At 35.1% G+C, this 22,312-nt stretch overlaps 2 protein-coding genes across 3 annotated transcripts in view; one reads left to right on the top strand and one right to left on the bottom strand.

The window, feature by feature from the left end:
• The first annotated feature begins 5,582 nt into the window (after positions 1-5,582).
• LOC136809228 (p21-activated protein kinase-interacting protein 1-like) overlaps positions 5,583-22,312 on the top strand; it is a 21,659-nt gene continuing 4,929 nt past the window's right edge. The window contains exons 1-14 of one of the 2 annotated variants that reach the window (XM_067065740.1): positions 5,583-5,698; positions 10,060-10,169; positions 12,890-12,942; positions 13,578-13,698; positions 14,490-14,564; positions 14,746-14,798; positions 14,925-15,007; positions 15,336-15,398; positions 15,790-15,887; positions 16,163-16,274; positions 16,487-16,730; positions 17,843-17,929; positions 18,306-18,533; positions 18,738-18,805. In XM_067065740.1, coding sequence (XP_066921841.1) covers positions 5,621-5,698; positions 10,060-10,169; positions 12,890-12,942; positions 13,578-13,698; positions 14,490-14,564; positions 14,746-14,798; positions 14,925-15,007; positions 15,336-15,398; positions 15,790-15,887; positions 16,163-16,274; positions 16,487-16,730; positions 17,843-17,929; positions 18,306-18,533; positions 18,738-18,790 — 1,458 coding nt within the window. In that variant the 5' untranslated portion in view covers positions 5,583-5,620 and the 3' untranslated portion in view covers positions 18,791-18,805. Of the gene's footprint in view, positions 5,699-10,059; positions 10,170-12,889; positions 12,943-13,577; positions 13,699-14,489; positions 14,565-14,745; positions 14,799-14,924; positions 15,008-15,335; positions 15,399-15,789; positions 15,888-16,162; positions 16,275-16,486; positions 16,731-17,842; positions 17,930-18,305; positions 18,534-18,737; positions 18,806-19,078; positions 19,177-22,312 lie in introns of those variants that run through there. The other variant, XM_067065739.1, reaches the window with a different exon arrangement.
• The window catches only part of LOC136809227 (villin-1-like), a 25,777-nt gene continuing 22,786 nt past the window's right edge, over positions 19,322-22,312 (bottom strand). The window contains exons 18-23 of the mRNA XM_067065738.1: positions 21,623-21,684; positions 21,364-21,448; positions 20,993-21,112; positions 20,662-20,772; positions 20,249-20,368; positions 19,322-19,620 (exon numbers count right to left, since the gene is read on the bottom strand). Coding sequence (XP_066921839.1) covers positions 19,489-19,620; positions 20,249-20,368; positions 20,662-20,772; positions 20,993-21,112; positions 21,364-21,448; positions 21,623-21,684 — 630 coding nt within the window. The 3' untranslated portion in view covers positions 19,322-19,488. The remainder of the gene's footprint in view (positions 19,621-20,248; positions 20,369-20,661; positions 20,773-20,992; positions 21,113-21,363; positions 21,449-21,622; positions 21,685-22,312) is intronic.

Here is a 22,312-nt window from a genome sequence, read left to right as displayed (position 1 = left end):
GCCGAGAGGGTCCTGGCCCCGGCCTTATTGTGACTCCAACCCTAACCCAAACCTGATAATAACCGAACCCCCGTCTAGGTCCGCAGATTGAAAAATTTCACTTGCATCCTGGTGGATGATATTGTCTGCTAATCAAGCCACTGCTGCTTGCCAACTATCTATTTCGACCTTATTATATTAGCAGTCTAATTCATAGCTGGGAGACCCGTCTACTCTGTTCGTGTGATTTTGAAGTATAGCATTTAGTTAAAACGAATAATAATATAGAAATAACAGAGTAGCCGGGTATTTTTGTAGATGCCAAATCTGGTCGCAGAATTCTATTGGCTGTTAAACAATTGTTGAAATCACGTGATATTATTGTTTTGATTATTGGAAGTGCGCGAACCTGATTGGCTAACCAACCTTATGTTATCAACGGCTTTTTTGGCACAAATTTCAAACCAAATGTAAACAAATTCAAACTGGGTCAAAAATACCATACTACTCTCAATGAGTAGCTTCTGATGGGATTTTTGCTTATGTGGTGTAAGTTTGAATAGAGAGTATGGATCTCCAGACTAGCTAATTCATCAAAACAAACAGTCTAGAGTAGAGTCACCAGTGCACGAACGAGCGTCTTTTTACTTGAAAAAAACAACCAAAAACAAACTTCTGTAGAACTTCCTTTGTGCAGCAGAATCCTCAAACTATCCCTTGCAATCTCTCCAAAAATTAAAAATAAACGGAGCACTGAACAACACCGAACCGATTTTGAACGATGCCAAGTAAAAAAATCAAGAAATTCTGGATTTTTGTAAACATGGCTGATCGCGAGAGAAAATGTTTTTTATGAGAAAATTTGCGCAAGAAGAGTTCTGAAAATGACTTTCCTCTTTTAAAAACCTGTTATCTTCCATCACACAAAATTTCATTGAAACATGTTATTAGCTCATTAATTCAAAATCAATAGAAACATATCACAAGTAGTTGATATAAAAAAGGTTCCAGTCAGCGAACGATCCGAACACCATATTCAAAATGAAGACATTGCAAAGTCAAAACATTTGAAAGCGCTGGCGATCTCAATTAAAAAAGAAGACACTACATTGCCGCGCTTTTTGCTGAGCAAAACTTTAAAAAGAAAACTTCTTAATAAAAAAGACACTTTTTTGTTGAAAAGTGATGCTGGTCAAAAATAGAGGGGGTATTTGTGACATTTTTGTCGAGGTTTACATTTTGCCCCATAAAATGTGCTAAGTTCGAGGTTGACAACTGAAACTTTAGTATGGTTAGGCTGAATAATTTTGCTTTCTAGACATATAAGTATCTTTTTATGAGGTTTACCCTAACTCGAGATATGCTTTTTTGAAGTAGGAGTAAAAGATGAGGTTAACACGGCCTGAGGTTGACACTGTTAGGGTTCTTTGACTCCCTGTAAGTTGACTTTTTAATTAGATTTTGGATATGTTATAGCTCTGAAATTATCTCAAAGGGTTGAAAATTGCTATGAAGGGTGTTATTTGAGGTTGACATTTATTAAATGGATCCAAAAATGAGGTTGACATTAGTTTTGTGCATAATTTTGACAAAGATAGATCAATATGATGACTTTAGCTTACAAAATATCATTATTGACCATCTAAAAATCTTCTTCCAAGGAAATGTCTGTTATTTGAGCAAGTTTTGAGGTTGACAACAACTTTTATTTCAATGCAAGGTAAAGTGCCTTTTGATGGAAACAACCAGAAGCACTTTTAAAATCATTTGTAAACCTCAATTCTATTTGTTTTTAAGACAGAAAGACTATGGAATTGGATTCGAATGGTTATTGATAAGTTTTTTGAGGTTGACACCCCAAAAAGCCTTTTTGTCCAATTTTGACTCAATACAGACTTTTCCGGCTTGTCAACCTCAAAAACAGCTCATTTAATGGGTTTTGTTTGAAAATCTGTCTTTGCTTAGCATTTTTGCCTTACTTAAAACATATTGTAATGTTTTAAGTCCAAATTTTGAGGTTTACAGTGCATTTTAATAACATCGATTTTGTCAACCTCAAATTAGGTAATATAACAGGAAATCTTGGTTCTTTTAACACTTTTTGTCCTGTATAACTATCCAGGGAGCTATTCTCACCAATTTTTACATTTCCTTTTTAGTTCCCTTTTCTGAGGATGACATTTCCTTGAAATAGTCATTTTTGGCCTGTCAACCTCAAACTGGCTCGAATAAGGGAAATACTTATATCTATGGCTTTGTCTTCATTAGCTCTATCACCTCCTGAAATCTTACTTCAGGATACCAAGTTTTGAGAAAGATATTAACAAAATTCTAGATTTGGTGGTTTTTTTGAGAAATAAAAATTTCACACTATTTTTGACCAGCATCAAGTGCGTGGTTTGAAAAGTTCAAATACCCCTGTATCATCTCAGAAGAGAGTTAAAGTATTACCTGCGAGCAGAGCTTTAATTTTTTCTTTCAAAAGATCTTTCGCGCACTGGTTTGTTTCTCGTTCGCGGACTGGGTCCAAATAGCGCTCGCTTTAACGACTTATTTAGACATATATAACCTTCATTGTATATATTCTTTATATCGTTTCAGTCAAACATTCACTAACGTAAATATTACTAAAGTAGAAAAACCTCCTGGTTATTATTCATGTTTGACTTATAATCAACTGACTTGGAGGAATATCTCAACACAGCCTTATCTGAGAGGCAAGCTCAGCTCGACGATAGGGTCATCATTTATACCCAACCAGCTGGCTTCCAACGACACACTGGCTATACACAAGTCTTGCATCTCTGCACTCACTTTTCATTAACTGGCAACTCTGCTACACACTCCAACTAGCAACTCTGCTACGTCACATCAACTGGCAACTCTGCTACGTCACATCAACTGGCAACTCTGCTACGTCACATCAACTGGCAACTCTGCTATTTCACGTCAACTGGCAACTCTGCTGTTACAACTTTGTGGTTGCATCTGCTTGGTCCAGCACAACCGGCTATAACTGCCACCCAAAGCTTCTCCACATCCGGCTAGCCCCAAACTATACAGGTATAAGGTATTAACTTATTTGTTTGTGCAACACCAAGACGTTACGTTTTTACTCTGGTGTCTGGACCAACATTAGACGCTCACCTGTCAAGAAAATACGTTCACAAATCGGGTTAGCCCCGAACTACACAGGTCAGAGAGTTTTTATCTTACACAATCTGACACCTTGAGTCATGGTTGTGGTCCAATGCCCTTTTCCTGAATGTGACTATGCGACAATAGACACTGAGCCTGATCTTGCAAGCACACTTCTCAAGATTCACGCATCTGGTGTCCACACGCCCCAACAAGGACTCGCTGTTCTAGAAACTGCACGTGTTGAGAAAGTGAAACGTCCTACAATAACAGCTGGCGGTTCCAGTGAAGATTGGTCTTACTTCACAGTTCGATGGCAAGACTAGGTCACAGCCACCAAGATCACTGGCCCAGAATTGGTCATTTGTTTATTGGGGAGAAATGGTGTCACACTCAATCCTGAAAAAGTCCAATTCGCCCAAGATTGTGTCACGTTTGCTGGCTTTGAAATAACTCTGGACAACGTCAAACCGTGAAGTGTAGAAAATTCTTCGAAGCAATTGAGGACATATATCACCTTCATTGTATATAATATCAGTGTGGCTCGAATCTCTCAGATCCTTGGTTAGAAAAAGCTATACCTGTTTACTTTTTTCTTGCCAGATTCAACAAGCCATCAACCAACAAAATTAATACTGACATCAAAAAATTCACACAACCTTTCCACTAGACACTTCTAAATTATCTGCCATTATGAACATGTTCCGAAATTAACCAATCGGGTTTACAATCGGAATTCCTCTGGGAGTTAGCGAGTCGGGAAATGTAAAGTTATGTAATAGGTAATACATAATTTTTCCGGGGGTTAAACGTATAAACAAAATTGAAATGGTTTGTTTTTTTCTTCATTATATATTTAAGTTTCCATTATCAAAATTCTAGAAATGCTAGTTTGTAGACCATATTAGAAAATGGTTATATATTTCGCAAAATAAACACTTACAAAGCTTTTACTTACTATTTTTACCCCCGCTTTTTAAACAGCGTCTTCTGTGGGCGTGATATCAGGCGGAGACAAAACGCCCTCATCGTAAGATTCTCGGGTCGTCTTATTGTTTGTTCCTTTTGTCGAGTCTGTCGGTCCTATTGTTCATGCTAAATCCATACACGATGACGTCAATGTTTGGCGGCATACCTGAAAATAAAAACAAAAAGATTATCATATTATTTTTGCATGAATTACGCTACCTACGTCATTATAAAATTATACAAAACGAAAGCGAGTCTAGGCCGCTCGCCTAGAGCGCGGGCCTAATATTTTTTCTCTCGCGGTCTTCAGGGGAAAACGAAAGTGATCGATATTCTTCGAAGGAAGAATTTGCCAAACAAACCCCTAGACAAAAAGATGTATTTTGAGGTTGGGAATGGATCCTGCAAAGATGAAAAAATTTTGACTAGGCGTTTTTTTGGCAAAGCCAAAAACTCTAATTTTTTTCTTCCCTCAAGCTAAAAAGGTTACGGGTTTTGGGCAATCGAGGCAAAAATCAGCAAAAAGCTGGTGTTTTCCGTAAATCTGAGAATTGCGATAAGATCCTCACTGAATATATTCTTTATATCAATTCAGTCAAACATTCACTAACGTAAATATTACTAAAGTAGAAAAACCTCCTGGTTATTATTTATTATTATTCTAAGAAGAAGCCTTCAAATAAAGTGAAAACAAACTGAAAGAAGGACTTCAAGCTTGTTTACGAGATGGTCAAAAAGGATTTATGTAAAAACCAAAAGTGAGAAAAGAGAAAAATAAGTTTGCCGTTCGTGCACCCCCCTCTACATTGTTGGAAATGTCCAAGCATCAGACTTTACAAGTTGGATGAGCTGTTCATGCAAAATCAAAAAAGAGGTAACTAGGCACTTGATAAAAATGAATGAATTAATACCCTAGCAAAATAATATAAACAAATTTCTATGCGTCAAAAAAGTTTTACAACACACGCCACATGATTTTCGATGTTTTGATTGTAAATTTGAATTTTTAACCGCTGCTCATTTTTTCGGCAATTTGTTATCTCCACAATATTGAGAAGAGTATGTCGATGGATCAATCATTACGTCATAATGACTTTAATGACTTCCCGTGCAATTTCATTTGGATGCCATTTTCACCCTTGAGATATTTCAAAATGATCTTTCTCTAGCAGTTTTGAGGGCATGTATTCGAATGAAATCTCCTTGGAATTTAAATTATACTTCTTGGTTCCTAAACCATCGAAACCATACTACGGCGATCATTATCTCCAGTGAGGTGCAGACACTTAGGACGGGATCCGTCGCAGTTTTGCAGCGCCAACTCTTGACAAATCAAGACTTTAGCTTAAATTATAATTTTTTTTGAATCGAACGACGTCTCAAAACTGTCAAAAGTCACGATCGGACGAAGTACTTTACTGCGCAGTAGCGGCGGAATGCATGTTGTCTCGATGATTTTACGTCATCCGGTTTAATGTGCCGATAAACTCATACCAAAAATTTTGAATAAGTAAGACAATAACAAACTTTCAAGATGGAGGTCGTCGTTGGAACTTACAACCATGTGATTTTCGGATTTAGCTTCAAACTCGAGAATAAAAAAGATAAAAAGGTAAGGTAGAAGGCCTCTAGAGCCTCCAGTGGTTGTAAGGCTATTAAGATTTTAGTGTCTAAAATTTTTCTAAAAATGTAAAAAAAAGGTTAGGAAAATAGCTTGGAAAAATTCAGAAAATGTGTCAAAAAAGATTTCCTGCCTATATCTTGTCATGTTTCATGATGCTTCTTTAACATATTTATTTAACTTTCCATATCTCTATTTCAAGTATAGCTAGCCTAAGGGGTCACTCACAAATCAATTTTAGGAAAGAAAAACGTTACTTGACGTTTTAAAAGCTGAACCACACCAGGACCCTGGCCGACGCACCGGACTTTAACGAACACCGGATAGCGACTCCAGAAGTCCTGCAACTTTCGTTGACGTCAAACCAAATGTTTCATTTTTCCGTGAACTTTGAACCCTTCGAACTTTGTTTCTATGTATGCTAAAGCGTTCCGGTTTTTACTAAATGAAAGCCCGTGATCTTAGCTTTCCAGCGGTATATAACACTATGGACACGGGCTAGACGGCAAATTGGTAAAATGCCGAACGTTTTGCAACATTTTTAAAATTGTTTGCCGACGGGAGAAAAACATTTTGCAACTTGCGATGAATAAATGTGTCTGGAAACGGAGGAAAATGTGTTTGAAGGCTGAAACTTTGTATGTTTATCAGAAAAAGGGTGAGGAATTCAAAAATCACAATCGCTAATTCTAATTCTTTCATTTTCATGTATTTTTTTTTTTTTCACTTTTTTTTGCTTCTTTTTGCATGGGAATGTCCCCAAAAAAAAGTTTTTATTTCTGCCGAAATGGATTTTCTTTTCATTTGGGGTTTCTCCTTTCAGAAAAACTTATTCTTTATTCATAAGTTTTGTTTCCTCCATTTCCAGAGGCCCCTTGAAAATGGGTCCTACTACCTTTTTGACTCATTCAACCTTTTCCAAGCTAATTTCTTCAAAAATAAAAAATAAAACAATGCAATGTCTTCTTTTTTCAAAAAAAGATATATCTTTCATTATTTTGATAAATATACTAAATATTTTACAAATATTTTTATATAATAATATTCTAACACCATCAAAGAATTCTCCCTCCAAATTTCAGGTCTCTAGCTACACTAGAAAAAGAGATATGCAAAATTGAAGAAGCGTGACTGGAAAATTTCTTTTTTTTCTTTTTTGACACATTTTTCAAATTTTTCCAAGCTATTTTCCTAACCTTTTTTTTTACATTTTTGTCAAATTTTTGACACTAAAATTTGAATATCTTTACAACCACTTATCCTCTGGAGGCCTATGACCCCTCATTTTCTTTCTTTTTCAAAGCTCTACAAGATAGGATAGGTTTTGAAAAAAAAATTAAAATTTGAAAAATCTTCTGGAGTTGCTACACCGGACACGCAAAAGTCCGGTGTAAAATGAGAATTCTTTTTACCACCGGACAATCTCTACACCGGACTTAAGGAAGTCGTATGTTCGGTGTCGGAGAAGGATATTTATTTCCACCGGACAATCAAAACACCGGACATGACCAGTCCGGTGCGTCCGGTGTTTCTTAATTTTTTGTTTCATAAATGTCCGGCGTCCAAAATTCCCTGTATGCAACACCGGACTTATTGCGTCTGGTGTAGCTAAAGGATACTTTTTGCCATTGGACAAATACACCGGACAGTCCGGTGCGTCGGCAGGGTCCTGAACCACCCACCCACACACTGAAAATCCCTGAAAATTGATGAAAACTGCCTTTGTTGCTGTTTTCGTCAGCCATCTTGATTTTCGCTATGGCTCACATAGTTTATATTTGAAAAATATCGGAAATAATTTTTAAACTTGTTCACAAAATTCCCGTGATTAGCTACTGAACCTGACTGAAACAAACGACCATCTGCAAAATTCAAGGGCTGTGCGGCGGGTGGTCCAACAAAGAGAAGACATAAACATTGAGCAAGAAGTTTGGCATGGAATGAAAAATCAATCTTTCTAGATTTGAAAAAAAACATCAAGAACCTTAAACCATGAACATATAAATGACTGCTGGATGTCTATATCTTCCATTGTGTTTTTGAAACGAGCTTCGTTGCCGCCTGTATTTCAAAATTGGTATAAAAAATCTGACAATATTCCGTCACAATTTCATTTTTTGGAATTACCGTCAACTGCTCCAACTTGGGACTATCTGACGCAACATGGGACGACCATTCCACCACCATTTCACCGAACGTCCAAAGTCTTTTGATTTGAGTTTAATGAACCGCGTATTAAAAAATACACGATTTCTCTTTCGTGACAAGTAGGCTTTTAAATCGAAACCCCCGTTTTTAGTAATAAGTTGGAGATTTGATATTTCACAGAAAAGTGCTACCAAGGGGTTTTTCGGGTCCCATATCTTCCGAAGAACTTTTCTGTTTACCTTGAAATTTAACAAACTTCTTAACCTAAGGTTGAACTACCACTGGTGTAAAAATGAACGTTATAGCATAAGTAGAAAAAAAGCTCAATTTTTACAATCGCAAATTTAACCGCTAAAATTGCGAATTTTTCAACCAAAAATACATTCAAATATAGCGCTTTTGATCCTCTGTAACAAGCAAAAAAAATTTCCATAATTATATTTGACTATCAAAAGTTACAGGCATTCTTGTTTCCACTGCCAATTATATTTGGACAGACTTTAGATAAAAGTGAACTTAGAAACAAGAGGCAGGGATAGAAAATTGGCTAAAAAGGTTTTCAGTCGGACATTGATGTCTGACCAATGACTCATGTTTTCAATTTTGTTGAAATTGAAAACACACTTACTTTTGATTTTATATATAATAGTTAATGTTTACAAAAAGAAACATAATTAAGAGTTGACACAATATCTTTGTTTCAAACTCAGAGTTTCATGGTGCGCAGGCACCAATTTTCAGTGAAATGAGATAACGTTAGAAAATAAAATACAATATGTTGTCTTCAAAAAATGTTTATGACATGTTTATGTCACATTTGAACGTCATCAGGTGGTTCAAAGATATCAAGCTGAAACTTTCGTCTGTGTCTACATTCGAGATCGCGAACTATCCTGGCAAGAACTTACTGAATAAGAGATCAGAAATTATTGCCAAATGTAGACACAGACGAAAATTTCAGCTTGATATCTTTGAACCACCTGATGACGTTCAAATGTGACGTCATAAACATTTTTTGAAGACAACATATTGTATTTTATTTTCTAGCGTTATCTCATTTCACTGAAGATTGGTGCCTGTGCACCATGAAACTCTGAGTTTGAAACAAAGATATTGTGTCAACTCTTTATTATAATAACACTCTATTTACTTATTGAGCACTCTACGAGGAGAAGGTATACACCCTCTACTACAAAAAGAAACAAAAATAATTTTTTTAAGAATAAGTTTTGCACATACAACGCTATGTCCAAAAAAGTGGTCTAGACGTACAAATCTTTGCACTCCTAAACAAGTTTAGACGTGTGCTGGTGCGTACACCAAAAACTACAGGTGTGTGGTCAATCACACTCCTAAAACAATCAATTTTAGTAATTTCTGGTAATTTAGGCGTGTGATAAGGAGTGCCATGCTCCACTTTTAGTAAAACTTTATGGCGTGCTTGATAGTACTCCTAAAAGTCATTTTAGAGTATTAGTTGTGTGTATGTCTTTGTAATCTTGTCTATGTATTTAATTTATCGTTGTTGTCAATGCAAAAGGGCAAATCTCAAAATTAGTATCTTAGGAAAGTGAGAATTGTTCTATATAACATAAACCTTTGACAACGAGATTCGGTCTTGGGTCATGCGGATGAATCTCTCCTCTATGAAATGAAAGGGCCAATTACATTGTCAAAGGTTCATCTTATAGAAAGATTCTCAATATGCTGCTAAGAAACTCATTTTGAGATTGGTCTTTCTGCTTTGACAATAACCCTATTATGTCTTGACTTGTACTTAATTCTATTTCCTTAGCTGAGCTTGTTATTTGTCCTTTATTTTGCCATTTTCTACTGTGGAGATGTGTGAGAGAAAACCTATGGCTCCTTTTTTAACCAAAGTGTTGTTTGTTACTTATGTTGACTCCAATTTTGACTTGAACAGCATTTACACATTGCCATTGACAAATCAAAAGGTCCAATCTCAAATTTATTGCCTGAGAAAACTAAGAATTTTTCTGTTTGTCTGAGCATAAATTTTGAGATTGACCCTGTTTCATGTAGATGGGACCCTCCTCACTATCAAAATGGGCCAATCTCAAATTTAAGGCTAGCTAGACAGAAAAACTCTTAGCTTTCTCAGACACTAATTTTGTGATTGGCCCTTTTGGTTTGTCAACGGCAACATACCCCTCCATTAAAAAGAATTTTTCTTGCATTTTAAGGTGTGGCAGTTTGGTCCCCTTTTTACTGATCAAGGTCATGCAGGCTGTATCAAATCAGTTTCCTCTAATGGAAGATATCTTGCTACTGGAAGCACAGATGAAACAATAAGGTAATTATAACTATGACTATAATGTGTTTGTTGAACAATCATTAAAAGAGTGCTCAATACTCTTTGACGAGCAAATTCAATAAAGTTATATTTCAAAAGTCACCACGTAAAATACATACAGTAATGTATTTTAAATGGGCATTATCATTTTGCACAACCAGTCAAAACCAGTCAAAACCAGTCGAAACCAGTCAAAACCAGTCAAAACCAGTCCAAACCAGTCAAAATCAGTCAAAACCAGTCACTTCAACTCAAGGCAAACTGAATCGCTTTTTGGCAAAAGGAGTCAATGGAGGTGACAATCACTCAATTAAGTCATTTAAAAAGTCGTTTAAAAGGGGACAACCAGTCAACTAAGTCATTTAAAAGGGGACAACCAGTCAACTAAGTCATTTTAAAGGGGACAACCAGTCAAAAGAGTCGTTTAAAAAGGGACAACCAGTCAACTGAGTCATTTTAAAGGGGACAACCAGTCAAAAGAGTCGTTTAAAAGGGGACAAACAGTCAAAAAAGTCATTTCAAAGGGGACAACCAGTCAATTGAGTCATTTAAAAAGGGACAACCAGTCAAAACCAGTTAAAATCAGTCAAAATCAGTCAAAACCAGTCAAAATCAGTCAAAATCAGTCAAAACCAGTCAAAATCAGTCAAAACCAGTCACTTCCAGGCAAACTGAATCACTTTTTGGCAAAAGGAGTCAATGGAGGTGACAATCACTCAATTAAGTCATTTAAAAAGTCGTTTAAAAGGGGACAACCAGTCAACTGAGTCATTTAAAAGGGGACAACCAGTCAAAAGAGTCGTTTAAAAGGGGACAAACAGTCAAAAAAGTCATTTCAAAGGGGAAAACCAGTCAATTGAGTCATTTAAAAGGGGACAACCAGTCAAAAGAGTCATTTAAAAAGGGATAACCAGTCAAAACCAGTCGAAACCAATCAAAGTCAGTCAAAACCAGTCACTTCCAGGCAAACTGAATCGCTTTTTGGCAAAAGGAGTCAATGGAGGTGACAATCACTCAATTAAGTCATTTAAAAAGTCGTTTAAAAGGGGACAACTGGTCGACTGAGTCATTTAAAAGGGGACAACCAGTCAAAAGAGTTGTTTAAAAGGGGACAAACAGTCAAAAAAGTCATTTTAAAGGGGACAACCAGTCAATTGAGTCATTTAAAAGGAGACAACCAGTCAGAAGAGTCATTTAAAAAGGGACAACCAGTCAAAACCAGTCAAAACCAGTCGAAACCAGTCTAAACCAGTCAAAATAAGTCAAAACCAGTCATTTCCAGGCAAACTGAATCGCTTTTTCAGTTGACTGGTTGTCCCCTTTTAAACGACTTTTTAAATGACTTAATTGAGTGATTGTCACCTCCATTGACTCCTTTTGCCAAAAAGCGACTCAGTTTGCCTGGAAGTGACTGGTTTTGACGGCTTTTGACTAGTTTAGACTGGTTTCGACTGGTTTTGACTGGCTTTGACTGGCTTTGACTGGTTTTGACTGATTTTGACTGGTTGTTCAAAATGATAATGCCCATTTTAAATGGTGATTTTTTAAATATAACTTTATTATAACTATGACTATTCTAGTTTTTTTCTTTTACCTTTTGCCTTTTTTTTCATTATAATATAGTGTGACTGAATTGTTATACTTTCCAATTAACATAAATAGAAGTTATGTGATGACTCTACATAATCTTAGTTATCATCTGATTTGTATCATTTGAGTAGGACTACTTCTAGGTCAAAAAGTTGATTGAGTTAATGTCAAATATTTTTCATTGACTGTCGGTAACTTTTACTATTTTCTATTTGCAGTTAATGCTTTATATTGACTCTCTAAATTTTTTTTGACAGCTGTCAATAAAGAAATTTTGATCAACATATTGTTCTACCTTATTGGAACTAATTTTCGCGGGTTTTAATTTTAGCGTTTTTCGCGGTTTTTCGCGGTTTTTGTCAAAATCGCGAAAATTTGACCCGCGAAAAATTTTGAGAGTTGAAAACCGCGAAAATTAATTCCCGCGAAATACAATTTTTTCCAATTTTATCGAAAAATTTGAAAAATCCCTAGGAAAATGAAAGAAATTTGTCCAAAAAAGGGCAAAACCGTGAAAATTTAATCCCGTAAAAATTTCAGAATGGAAAAAACTGCGAAAATTAAAGCCCGCGAAATACAATTTTTGGGATATTTTTTTTTGACCGCGAAAATTAGTTCCAGCGAAAATTAGTTCCAATAAGGTAGTTTCCAAGAAATCAAATTTGAACAATTTTTTGTAAATGGTTTGTAACTGAGCTCTAGTTTAGACGGCCCACTTTTTGCCCTGCCTATTCTAATTGTGAATTAATTAGGCAGAATTAGGGCATAAAGTGGGCTGTCTAAAGTCGATGCATAGCCCTCTTTTGACGTCAATACAATGTCTTCTTTCAAACCTTTCCAAGCAAAGATTTTAACAACCAACTTTGTGCCCTCTTTGCAGGGCAGAAAGTCGGCCGTCTAAACTAGGCCGTCTAAACTAGAGCTGATAGTCCATAAAAACTGTTGGGTCAATAAAAGTTACTGATAGTTGGACAAAACATTGCTCTAATCAATGTTTTTTAATCTAGTTTTGAAGAAACTGATGAATGTTCCCAAAGTGATAGAGATATCTCATATCTGAATAATAGATAGCTACTTTGAATTGCCGCAATTACTAAAAACTGATGCACACAATTTCTTTATCTTTTTAGACTATTTGACCTGAAAAAGCATGTTGAAGTTGGCACTTTAATGGAACAAACAGGTGAAATTTTATTTAATAAAGTCTTCTTTTTGTCATCCAAAATTTGTTTTGCCCTGAAGATAGATAAAATAAAATCATGACGTGCTCAAAAATAAGTAACTTGCAATTGCTACATTGTATTTCATGTTGAAGCAATCTTCAGGCAATGCAGTGTATTGTTGATTTTATTCCAATACACAATCTAAAATATTTGTGGGGTTAAAGTTTTGTTGATGAAGGGTTTTTCGCGTGGGTTTAATTTTCCAGATCAGGATAGAGATGAAATTTTTTAGAAAGGGCCGAAATCTTAAAAAAGAATTTTATACCATTTTTTTATGATTAAAGAGAGGATGATATAAAAAGATTTAACTGATATTGAGGATTCAACTTTATGTGAGTGTTGCGTGCCTCACATAGACAAAAAATTAAAAACAATGAAAATATAAAACTTGCGGATTGTAAAAAAAATATCTAATTTTGCAGAAGGGTCCTTTCCTTTCCGAGTTCCCAAATGGACTTGATTTTGCAGATGACACCCATCCGCGAAAATTAGTCCCTGTGAAAAATTTATCCCTTTCAAGTAGTTTGTTTTGCCCTGGCTCTGGTGATAAAAATCAGATTTTCTTTCATTATAAATTATTTATTTTTGTTGACAGGTAGCATTACCAGCTTGGAATTTTGTGGAACAACACATTTATTAAGTGGAAGTGAAGATGGAACCATTTGTGTATGGAAGTCCAGATCTTGGGAATTACTAAAAAAACTGAAAGGCCACAGGTATCTTTTTCATTCACAATGGTTATGATTTTTCCATGCTTTCAGAGGTAACATTCGCATTAAAACCCTTCTGAAAATATTAACCTATACTAAAACCATACCATACCATATCGTCGCATCAAAATAAGAAAGCCTTAAGTCCATTTTTGTAGTTTTGAGAAAATCAAGTTTAAAGGTTTGAAATGGCTGCCATTTTTTACCATGATGGGCTAGCTAGCTGCTTTTTTGATATGAATATAAATGAAGAAAGATCTTTCAAGTTCTAAAGTATCAACATTGTCACTTGTACCATTGCGGAGATATGAATGCTTCTTCATAGCATGTTTTTCGAGAATGGACTTAAACCTTTTTTTCTATGTAAATTTCCTTGATTAAAACTGAAAATTTGAAAAATTTCCAGTGAAAAAGTGTCTTAACTCCAAAATGGACTTAAGACTTTCTTGCTTTAAACTTTCTTAACTTTTTTGAACTCTTTAACTAAAACCTTAATCTAAAAGGTCCTAAAGTCCAACTAAAATGACAATGGACTTAAGACTTTCTTAACTTGAGAAAATTTCAAAAATAAAAATTCTTATTTTTCAAAAAAATTAAAATTAGGCCACTTTAGGTTGGTTTTTGATGGATTTAAGCCAAAAATTCGATAAAAAATGGGGTGTAAAGCATCGGTATGGTCATAACTCAATTTTTGAAAAAATGGACTTAAGGCTTTCTTATTTTGATGCGACGATATATGAATGAGATACACTGTTTTAAACGTTCAAAATGTAAATAACACCTGTCTATTATTTTAGAGACAAGATAAATTCCTTGTCACTTCATCCCTCTGGAAGATTGGCACTATCAGTTTCGAAAGACAAATATATCAGGTATAGTGAAGTTCTTTGAAAAAGGAAATTTTCATGTTTTTTTTTAATCATGCGCGTTTCCCATTTTATGTATGTATCTGAGATTGTTTGTATTGTATTTATTTTAAAAATATTGGTTATTAAATTTCATTTCAACCCGTGAATGATATTTCAAAAGACTCAACTATCTCAACATTTTTAGGACCTGGAATCTTATAACTGGAAGACCAGCTTATACAACAAATCTAAAAGAAGGTAAAAAATTTCTTTGTCTTTATAAATCTTGGTCTTTAGGAATATCATCTATGTACTAGGTAAGGTACCAAGTTCCGCTCAGATTTGCCTTTAGATTGTTTTTAACTCTTATCCTTTGTAATTCAGTTGCCGAATTAGTACGATGGTCCCCGAAAGGTGATTGCTATGCTATAACAGTTGGATCAAAGGTCACATTTCATCAAATAACTGTAAGTACTAGAGTTGAAACTTACCTTATTATACGAATATTACTAGGTAGGCAAGTATTCAACGGCCCTGAAATTAACACGCAAAAAATTAACACACATTATATTTGCTTTTTCAAGGACACCACGGCTGGTTTTAATTAAGGGGGTTTTTATTAACACAAAATTTTTCAATTCGTGTTAATAAAATGACTAGTAATATTCGTGTAATAAGGTATATGGAATGACTGTGTTAAAATTCAAAATGCTGAAATTTACTTGTGAAACATATTGAATATTGTGCGTGTGATTTTATGGAAGTTGATCAGAGTTGATTTTATTGATTTCTTAGGGAGCTGATGACCCAGTTGTATACAAGTACGATAAATATATTTTGGCATTGGAATTCTTAACAGTAAGTGATTTATACAAAAATAGGTTCCTGAGTATTTCAATCGCTTTTAAAGAATTATTGTATTGTTTGAAAGACTCGTCTTACATTGAATGTACTTTACAACTTGGTTGAGAAATTGAGCCCATGTGGTTGTTGATCGATGCACTGTCAGTGCCAGATTTCCAACCAACCATTCATGCTTCAGTGTTACTTTCCCATCTGTACACGGAAATCCGTCTAGTTGAGATTTTTCTAAGGTTTACTGTCCCAATGGTAAGCCTTGGAAGAACGAATTTTCTTAAGCATTTTCTCTAGAATTTTTAACTATGCATCCAGATGTATCAAAGGTGATTGCAACATTTATGCTTTGTTTGATTCTCTTTATAAGAATTTTACTTTGATATTTTTTTAGGAAAATGTTGTTTGCATCGCTGGCGATTCAGAAGATATCATATTTTACGACTATAAGAAGAAAATAGTTTTACAAAGATTAGAAGCACACAAATTAAGGTGAAAAAAATGTTTTTTCTTTAACTTCTGGTTCATTCTTTTGTTGCTTATTGGGCTTCGATCTTAAAGATGTTTAAGATCTTTAGATGCGTATTAGAATTTTAACTGGTTTGGAATATTACTATTTAAATTCGAGCCTACTAAAACCCTTTTTTATGCTAGAAGTTACTTTTCCTACTATTTGTAAACAAAATCCTGTCGACACACCTTGCAACGGTTTACAAATAAATTTATTTGTAAGTCGTCGCACCATTTCAACAACCATTATTTCTTAGAACGAAAGCAATATGTTTGACAGACAATCCATATTTACCCAGTGATGAATGGATGCTATTCACCACTTCATCTAATGGTAACCTCAAAGCTTGGACAGTTTCCAAAAGTGATGTGAGTAAAACTTATATTTTATTGATCAATATTGCTCTTCTACTATTCAGTGTAGAATGAAGTATATATTGTGTACTAGTAAAATCCGTATCGACCGAGGCTTACAAATATAGAAGGAGCGGGCTTTTATACATAAATTTAAGGGGATCTTATTGTCTGAGTTCTAGCCCGATATAATGTCGAATAAAGTGTTTCATTGATTTCTTGTTCAGCTTGAAAAGAAGCCAACGTTACTAGCAGAGCTTGATATGCCAGGTAGACCAACATGTATGACTTTGAAGATACCAACAGATTTACAAACGTATATCAAAGAGGAACAAACGAAGGAAGAACAAATGGAACCAAAGACGAAAAATCAAAAAGAAGAAAAGGATGAGAAACTTGTGGAGGATGAAAAAGAAGAAGAGAGTATGGAAGAAGACGAAGAAGAGAAAGAAGACGAAATTGACGAAGAAGGTCGGTAACACAACCGCCAATCAACCTTAAAGTGCAAGAAAAATTGGTCAGACTTTACCAGGAAAGATGACGTCAAAATTCTCTGTCATTGATAAAACCAATGTAATGATTTTAAACATTTGACGTCAATTCTGCCTGGTAAACTCTAGACTAGAGTCTTCTTCTGACTGAACTTTGCTTTCTGATAATTTTGATGGCGTTGAGTCCAGTGAAGTAGACTAGAGGTTATCGCCATCTTGGATTTTTTCACTTCTTTTTCGAAAATTATATTAAAACAACAAAACAATAAAATATATTCTGAAATCCAATAAAAGTTTACGAGACGATAGTAAAAACTCAAAAATACCTCCTAACTTTGAAAACAATCGATCCCTTCGTCATAGTTTTCTATTTGTTTTTCTCTAAAAAAGGAACTGGATCTAGTGGCATGTATTTGGTACCACCTCAAGCAAAGCCGAAAAATAAAGTCTGCCAAATTACACTAGGCCACTTATCAGCGCCATCCAGTCTATCAAAAAGCTATAGTGGCCTCCGGACTAGGTAAACTCACATCCAATCCTCTTTGTGGGTTAATGTTAAGTTTTGTGATGTGATGTGCTATTTTGAAAAAAGGTCGACCCCAATGTTTAGGCGCCACTTTCTCTGATTTTCACCAATGGCCATTGTCACCTGCGCTATTTCAACCGAATTTTACTATGCCTTTGTTCTTGAAGTAAATTTTTTTTGTTTCACGACGTAAACCCTGCTAACTCCCTCTTTGGAATCACTTTATTTACACTATTTTAACATTAGGCATAAAACGTGTTCACCCGTTCACCTTATAGCCCCAACAGTATTTGCAGTCCTGAGAGTCAATTTTGCTCATGAAAGAGTTTTTTCCCAGTATTCTTACCTCACAGACTCTGTCAACAACTAAAACATCAGATATCACTTTAAATGACATATTTTAAAAGACCTTGATGTTTTAGAGAAATACTTTAAATTGGCGAAGTGAAGCAATGTTATAAGACGAAGTCAACTGATGAAAATGTTTTGCAAAAAATTACTAATACTACTTTTAGTTTGATTCTGTTTTAAAATCTTCTTTCTTCATTTGTTTGTATTATATGCAGATGGAGAAGAGGTGAGTGGTGAAAGTGAAGAAGAGGAGGAAGACGAAGGTGAAGAGAGTGAAGAGGAACAAGATGACGAGTCTGATGGTGAGTTATTACGCTGGTGTTAAATAGAGATGTCACTTCGAGTTTGTCAGCCAAAGCGGCAAAACTTACCCAGACTTGGATCGATACTTTAAAAGTTTAACTAAATTTGATTGGCTTAGAAGTTCATACTTGCTCCAAGATATTGGGATATTGTGTTCTTACTTTTACCATCCCTTAATGATTTAAAAGGTATCAAAAGTAACATTTTGTTCAAACAACAATAATACTTTAAAATTGATCTTCGAAGATATGGAATAAATCAGTAATTGTCAATTCGTTAAGTAAAAGGCCATTCAGTAAAATGATATGATATCCTTGACCATCTTGATTAGAACATCATTGAAAGAACTTTTTTATAACAATTTTCCATTACCAGAAGAAGAAACTGCAATGACGGACAGTGAGGATGCAAATTCAGTAGCAGGAGAAGAAGGAGATGGGACAGGTTATTCCGAAGATGAATTTGACGATGATGAATCATCATCCGAAAATGAAGAGGAAGAAGTTTCGTCGTCTGAAGAAGAAGAAGAAGAGGAAGAAATGGTTGAAGAAAAAGTCGTTGTAGAAGAATCTAAATCAAGGAAAAAGAAAATCTCCAAACAAGGTGAAATAAAAGAGTCATTAAGGCCGGTCTCCACTTTCGCGCGATATGAGCGAAAACTTTTTGACGTTTGTAAGGTCATTGGTCGGTTGAAAAATAAAGCAATTCCATTGGTCGAAATTGACGTAACGGATGAAAAAAGTAGAACTTCCTTCAACTTTTTTTTTTTTCGCGTGAAACTTTTTTATGACGTAATCTTTTCTTCAGGCAAAAAATGCTCATTTCGCATGAAAGTGGAGACTGGCCTTTACATAACTTAAAGGTATCAACACAGACAAGAAAGGTTGTCTGTTTCGTGTCTATAATTACTAATTTTCCTTCGAATCGATTCAGAGTAGTTGATACTAGTTGCAATTGAAAGCCTGCCTTGAAGTTTGAATGGCAATCTTCTAAAACAAGAAAGTATGGACCTGTCTGTGAGTGAGAAAAGTGTCTGTGTCTATTCTTTGGCCAGCCCACCCTCACTATTACCATATGACAATAAATCTGCTTACTTATTAGAATCGAACGATTTCAAGCCGTTTATTTAGAAATCTCTTTCTTTTCAGATAGCACCCTTCAACCAAAGAAGGTGAAAAAGAAAAAGAAATCAGTAGGCTGATTAATAGAAGTAGAGGAAAAACAGCAAAGAGCTCACTTTTGACCTGTAAGTTATTCATCTTCTCCTTTTAACCTCCATAGTTTAGACCAGACTCTCTTACTCAAACTCTTGGTAGTATAACATAATGAAGTAAAACTCCGCTAGAAGGCCTCATTTTCTAACGAAACCTAACTCAAACTCTTTTGTTTTTAAACTCAATGATTTTTATAGTTAAGCTTCGTGATAATACACTCAATAATATGTACAAAGTGCAAACATAGCAATATTATCCGTTAAAAATCGAAATATTGTCCGCTGAATAATTTACAAGATAATTTACATTATATAAATAATTTGATTTTTAAATAACCAGTGGTGTTAAATACGTTGTCCGACCAGCATGTCAGCGCGTTGTTTTAACGGTCGTACGTAGGAAAGATGAGGAGTTTTTGTGATCTTCTTATTCTCGTTATTGATCTGCTTCTTCAATGTTGAATACGTTATCGATTCCTAAAAGGAAAAATTCATAAATTCATGGTTAAAATGTTCACGGTCATCCCCAAATGCGAATGCCTATTCTCGAGATTCTCTTTACTTTAGAGGTTCAAAATCTATTTAAAAGAAGAAGTTTTCTTTAAAAGTCTAGGTGGTGCTGTTATGTTGCTTTACTAGAATCAGCGTCTTAAGAACTTATCCAAAGCTAAGTTCGCATTTTCTTCCTGAGTAGAATAGTAGTGATTATCCCGAAAAGTGGTACACCTCACTTTGAAATTAAGGACAATGTTGATTTGGTGGCTATTTTTAAGAAAATATTTAAGTCTTCTAAAGTCTAAAACCCTGGAATGAGAACAGTTGTAAAAAATAAAACTTTTTTTATGAATGTTTTTAAAGTCTCGAAAAACCATTCTGTAAAATGTCCTTATTAGATGTACTCGCAATATCTATAAACAACAACAAAAGAAAGAAAAACATAGAGAAGAGAAAAATACACAACTTTCAGTGTAATTTACTTTCCTAACGGGGAAAAAGTAGTGAAACCCATTGTTCGATTAGCTCGTAACTACATAATAACTCGTGCAATTATTCTCGAATTGCACTCGTTATCATGTAATTACATATACTAATTATACACACTTACCAATGCTATCTCTGGATCCCATGATCTGAAGAAACTTTTGAATTCTTGTGTTTCGAAGCCTTGTTTTTCTTGTGCGATCACTGTTTTATTTGTTTTTCGCCCTGTCACCTCGATGAAATTCTATACAAATAAAAACAACAGCCCATCATAAGTTTTGAAGTTTAGAGTTGTTTCCGGGAAGATATCCATCAATTCAATATACCCGCCTGGAGAAAAATCATTGGTTGCGAGGAAATAAATTTTCTGTTGTCTGGACACCGAGATTTTATTTTATGGACATTGTTGGAGACTTTGAGTTGAGAAATCAACAAGAAAGACTTGTGACATCTCACATGCATTTTTTTACTGAAAATCTTCCTATATTTGATCGAAGAGTTGATGCTGTTGATATTTTCTCCGGTATTTCAACTAACCTTTGCCGTTTCCCATGCAGTTTGCATTTCATTTTGATTGGCACCTTCACCATGCCACAAAAACAGTTTATGGTCACAATCTAAGATCATCACGTCATCTCTGTTCAAATCCTGAAAAAAATATATATATAAACGTCCTCGTATTTTTTATTGAATTTCTTAAGGATTGTGATGACAATATCTTGATCACTTTTGACATGGTAATCAGTGCTATGATCAGATTGACCAAAATTCTTTTACATCTAACCTCGGATAAGTCCACCGGGCTCTTTAAAAGAGTTAAAAGGTCTTGAAAGATGAGGGTTCCTGTCATGGAAAAAGATTAAATTACCTTTTGGTCAAAGGGAGAGATCTCTTTGATTTTCATTCTTCCACTAGCATCAGAACAGTGAAACAAACGTATCGTGTTCTCCTCTTCATTTTCATCGTCTTCACTTGACGTTCCTTCATCCTATGGTGGCAAGAAAATTTAGGCGCTATTACAATATATTGCATCTTATCGATACTCCAAAATTAATCCGCAATAGGCAAAGACTCTAAAAAGAGAGTAACGCCTCAATATACCAACATCACATTATTGCATCTTCCCCTTATTGAAGCTTTTTAAATGTTCCTTGATCCATATAAGTCATTTCAGGACGAAGCAAACATATTTCCGATTGTATATTTGATGTTTATAAGTTCTGGTTTTAATCAAAGTACCTTGTTGTCAGTCTCTCCTTTGTTTTGTCCAATCGCTTTCCAAAAAGCTGGAATCTCGTGTCCTTCTCTCATGATTATCAAATCTCTGAAAAGAAATTTCATTCTTGTAGGCTCAACGTTCACTATACGAGTATCAGTGTTTTTCAGAAGAGTTCCAAAACGCTCAAAACAAATCACACGTAAAATATCTGAGGAAACCCTTTCAGAATGGTCTTAGAACACAAAAGTTCAAAGTGAATATATTATAAGAAAGAAAAACCCTGTTGGTGCAATGCGATCAGCCATTCGTTCAGCCAAAATTCGTCCTTCGATTGTCGTGCACTGATAGGAGAAAAAAATACAATTTTTTTTGTTTATTTTAATCCCTCAGTTCTGCCTCAGTTCTGCTTTTTAGAATCGTTCACTCTCAAGATATCTTCGATTTTGGGTAAATTAACTTTGACGCACAAACACGTTTTATTTTATTGGTCGCCTCACGCAAGTGAAAGGAGACCATTAATCTCGGTGTTTCTCCTCGTCAAGACAAAAATGTGAAAGTTTGGTCGCCCGATTCGGAATTAAATGTTCGGAAAATCGGGAAATTATTTCCCGCGTAAATTCTTGCATAAGCCGTTTTATCTCCGTTATATTACGCCACGCAAACTTATCAGACAGACTTCACTGATAGCGCGCCCTTTTTAACTTTTTTGTTTTCATTCAAAATGACCGGACGCCGATTGGAGAATTAGAGAGCGCCCGCCGCCTAACCGCCCATCACCCGATGGGATTAACAATTAACGAGTGTGTAACTTGCAGCACGAGTGACGTCAAACGCTCCATCGTTTTGCCACTAATATGGTCTTCTTCGTTCCAGACATTCACACGTGTTCCACTACAGATTTTTTTCATATTTCGATTCAAAAGGCTACTTGGTGCGAAAGAGGAATCTTGTATTTTTTAATACGCCGTT

This window comes from Clytia hemisphaerica, unplaced genomic scaffold (assembly GCF_902728285.1).
Source record: "Clytia hemisphaerica strain Z4C2 unplaced genomic scaffold, Clytia hemisphaerica genome assembly, whole genome shotgun sequence".
NCBI lineage: Eukaryota > Metazoa > Cnidaria > Hydrozoa > Leptothecata > Clytiidae > Clytia > Clytia hemisphaerica.
The sequence above is the reverse complement of the archived record's forward strand: the minus strand, read 5'-3'. Positions and strand labels throughout refer to the sequence as shown.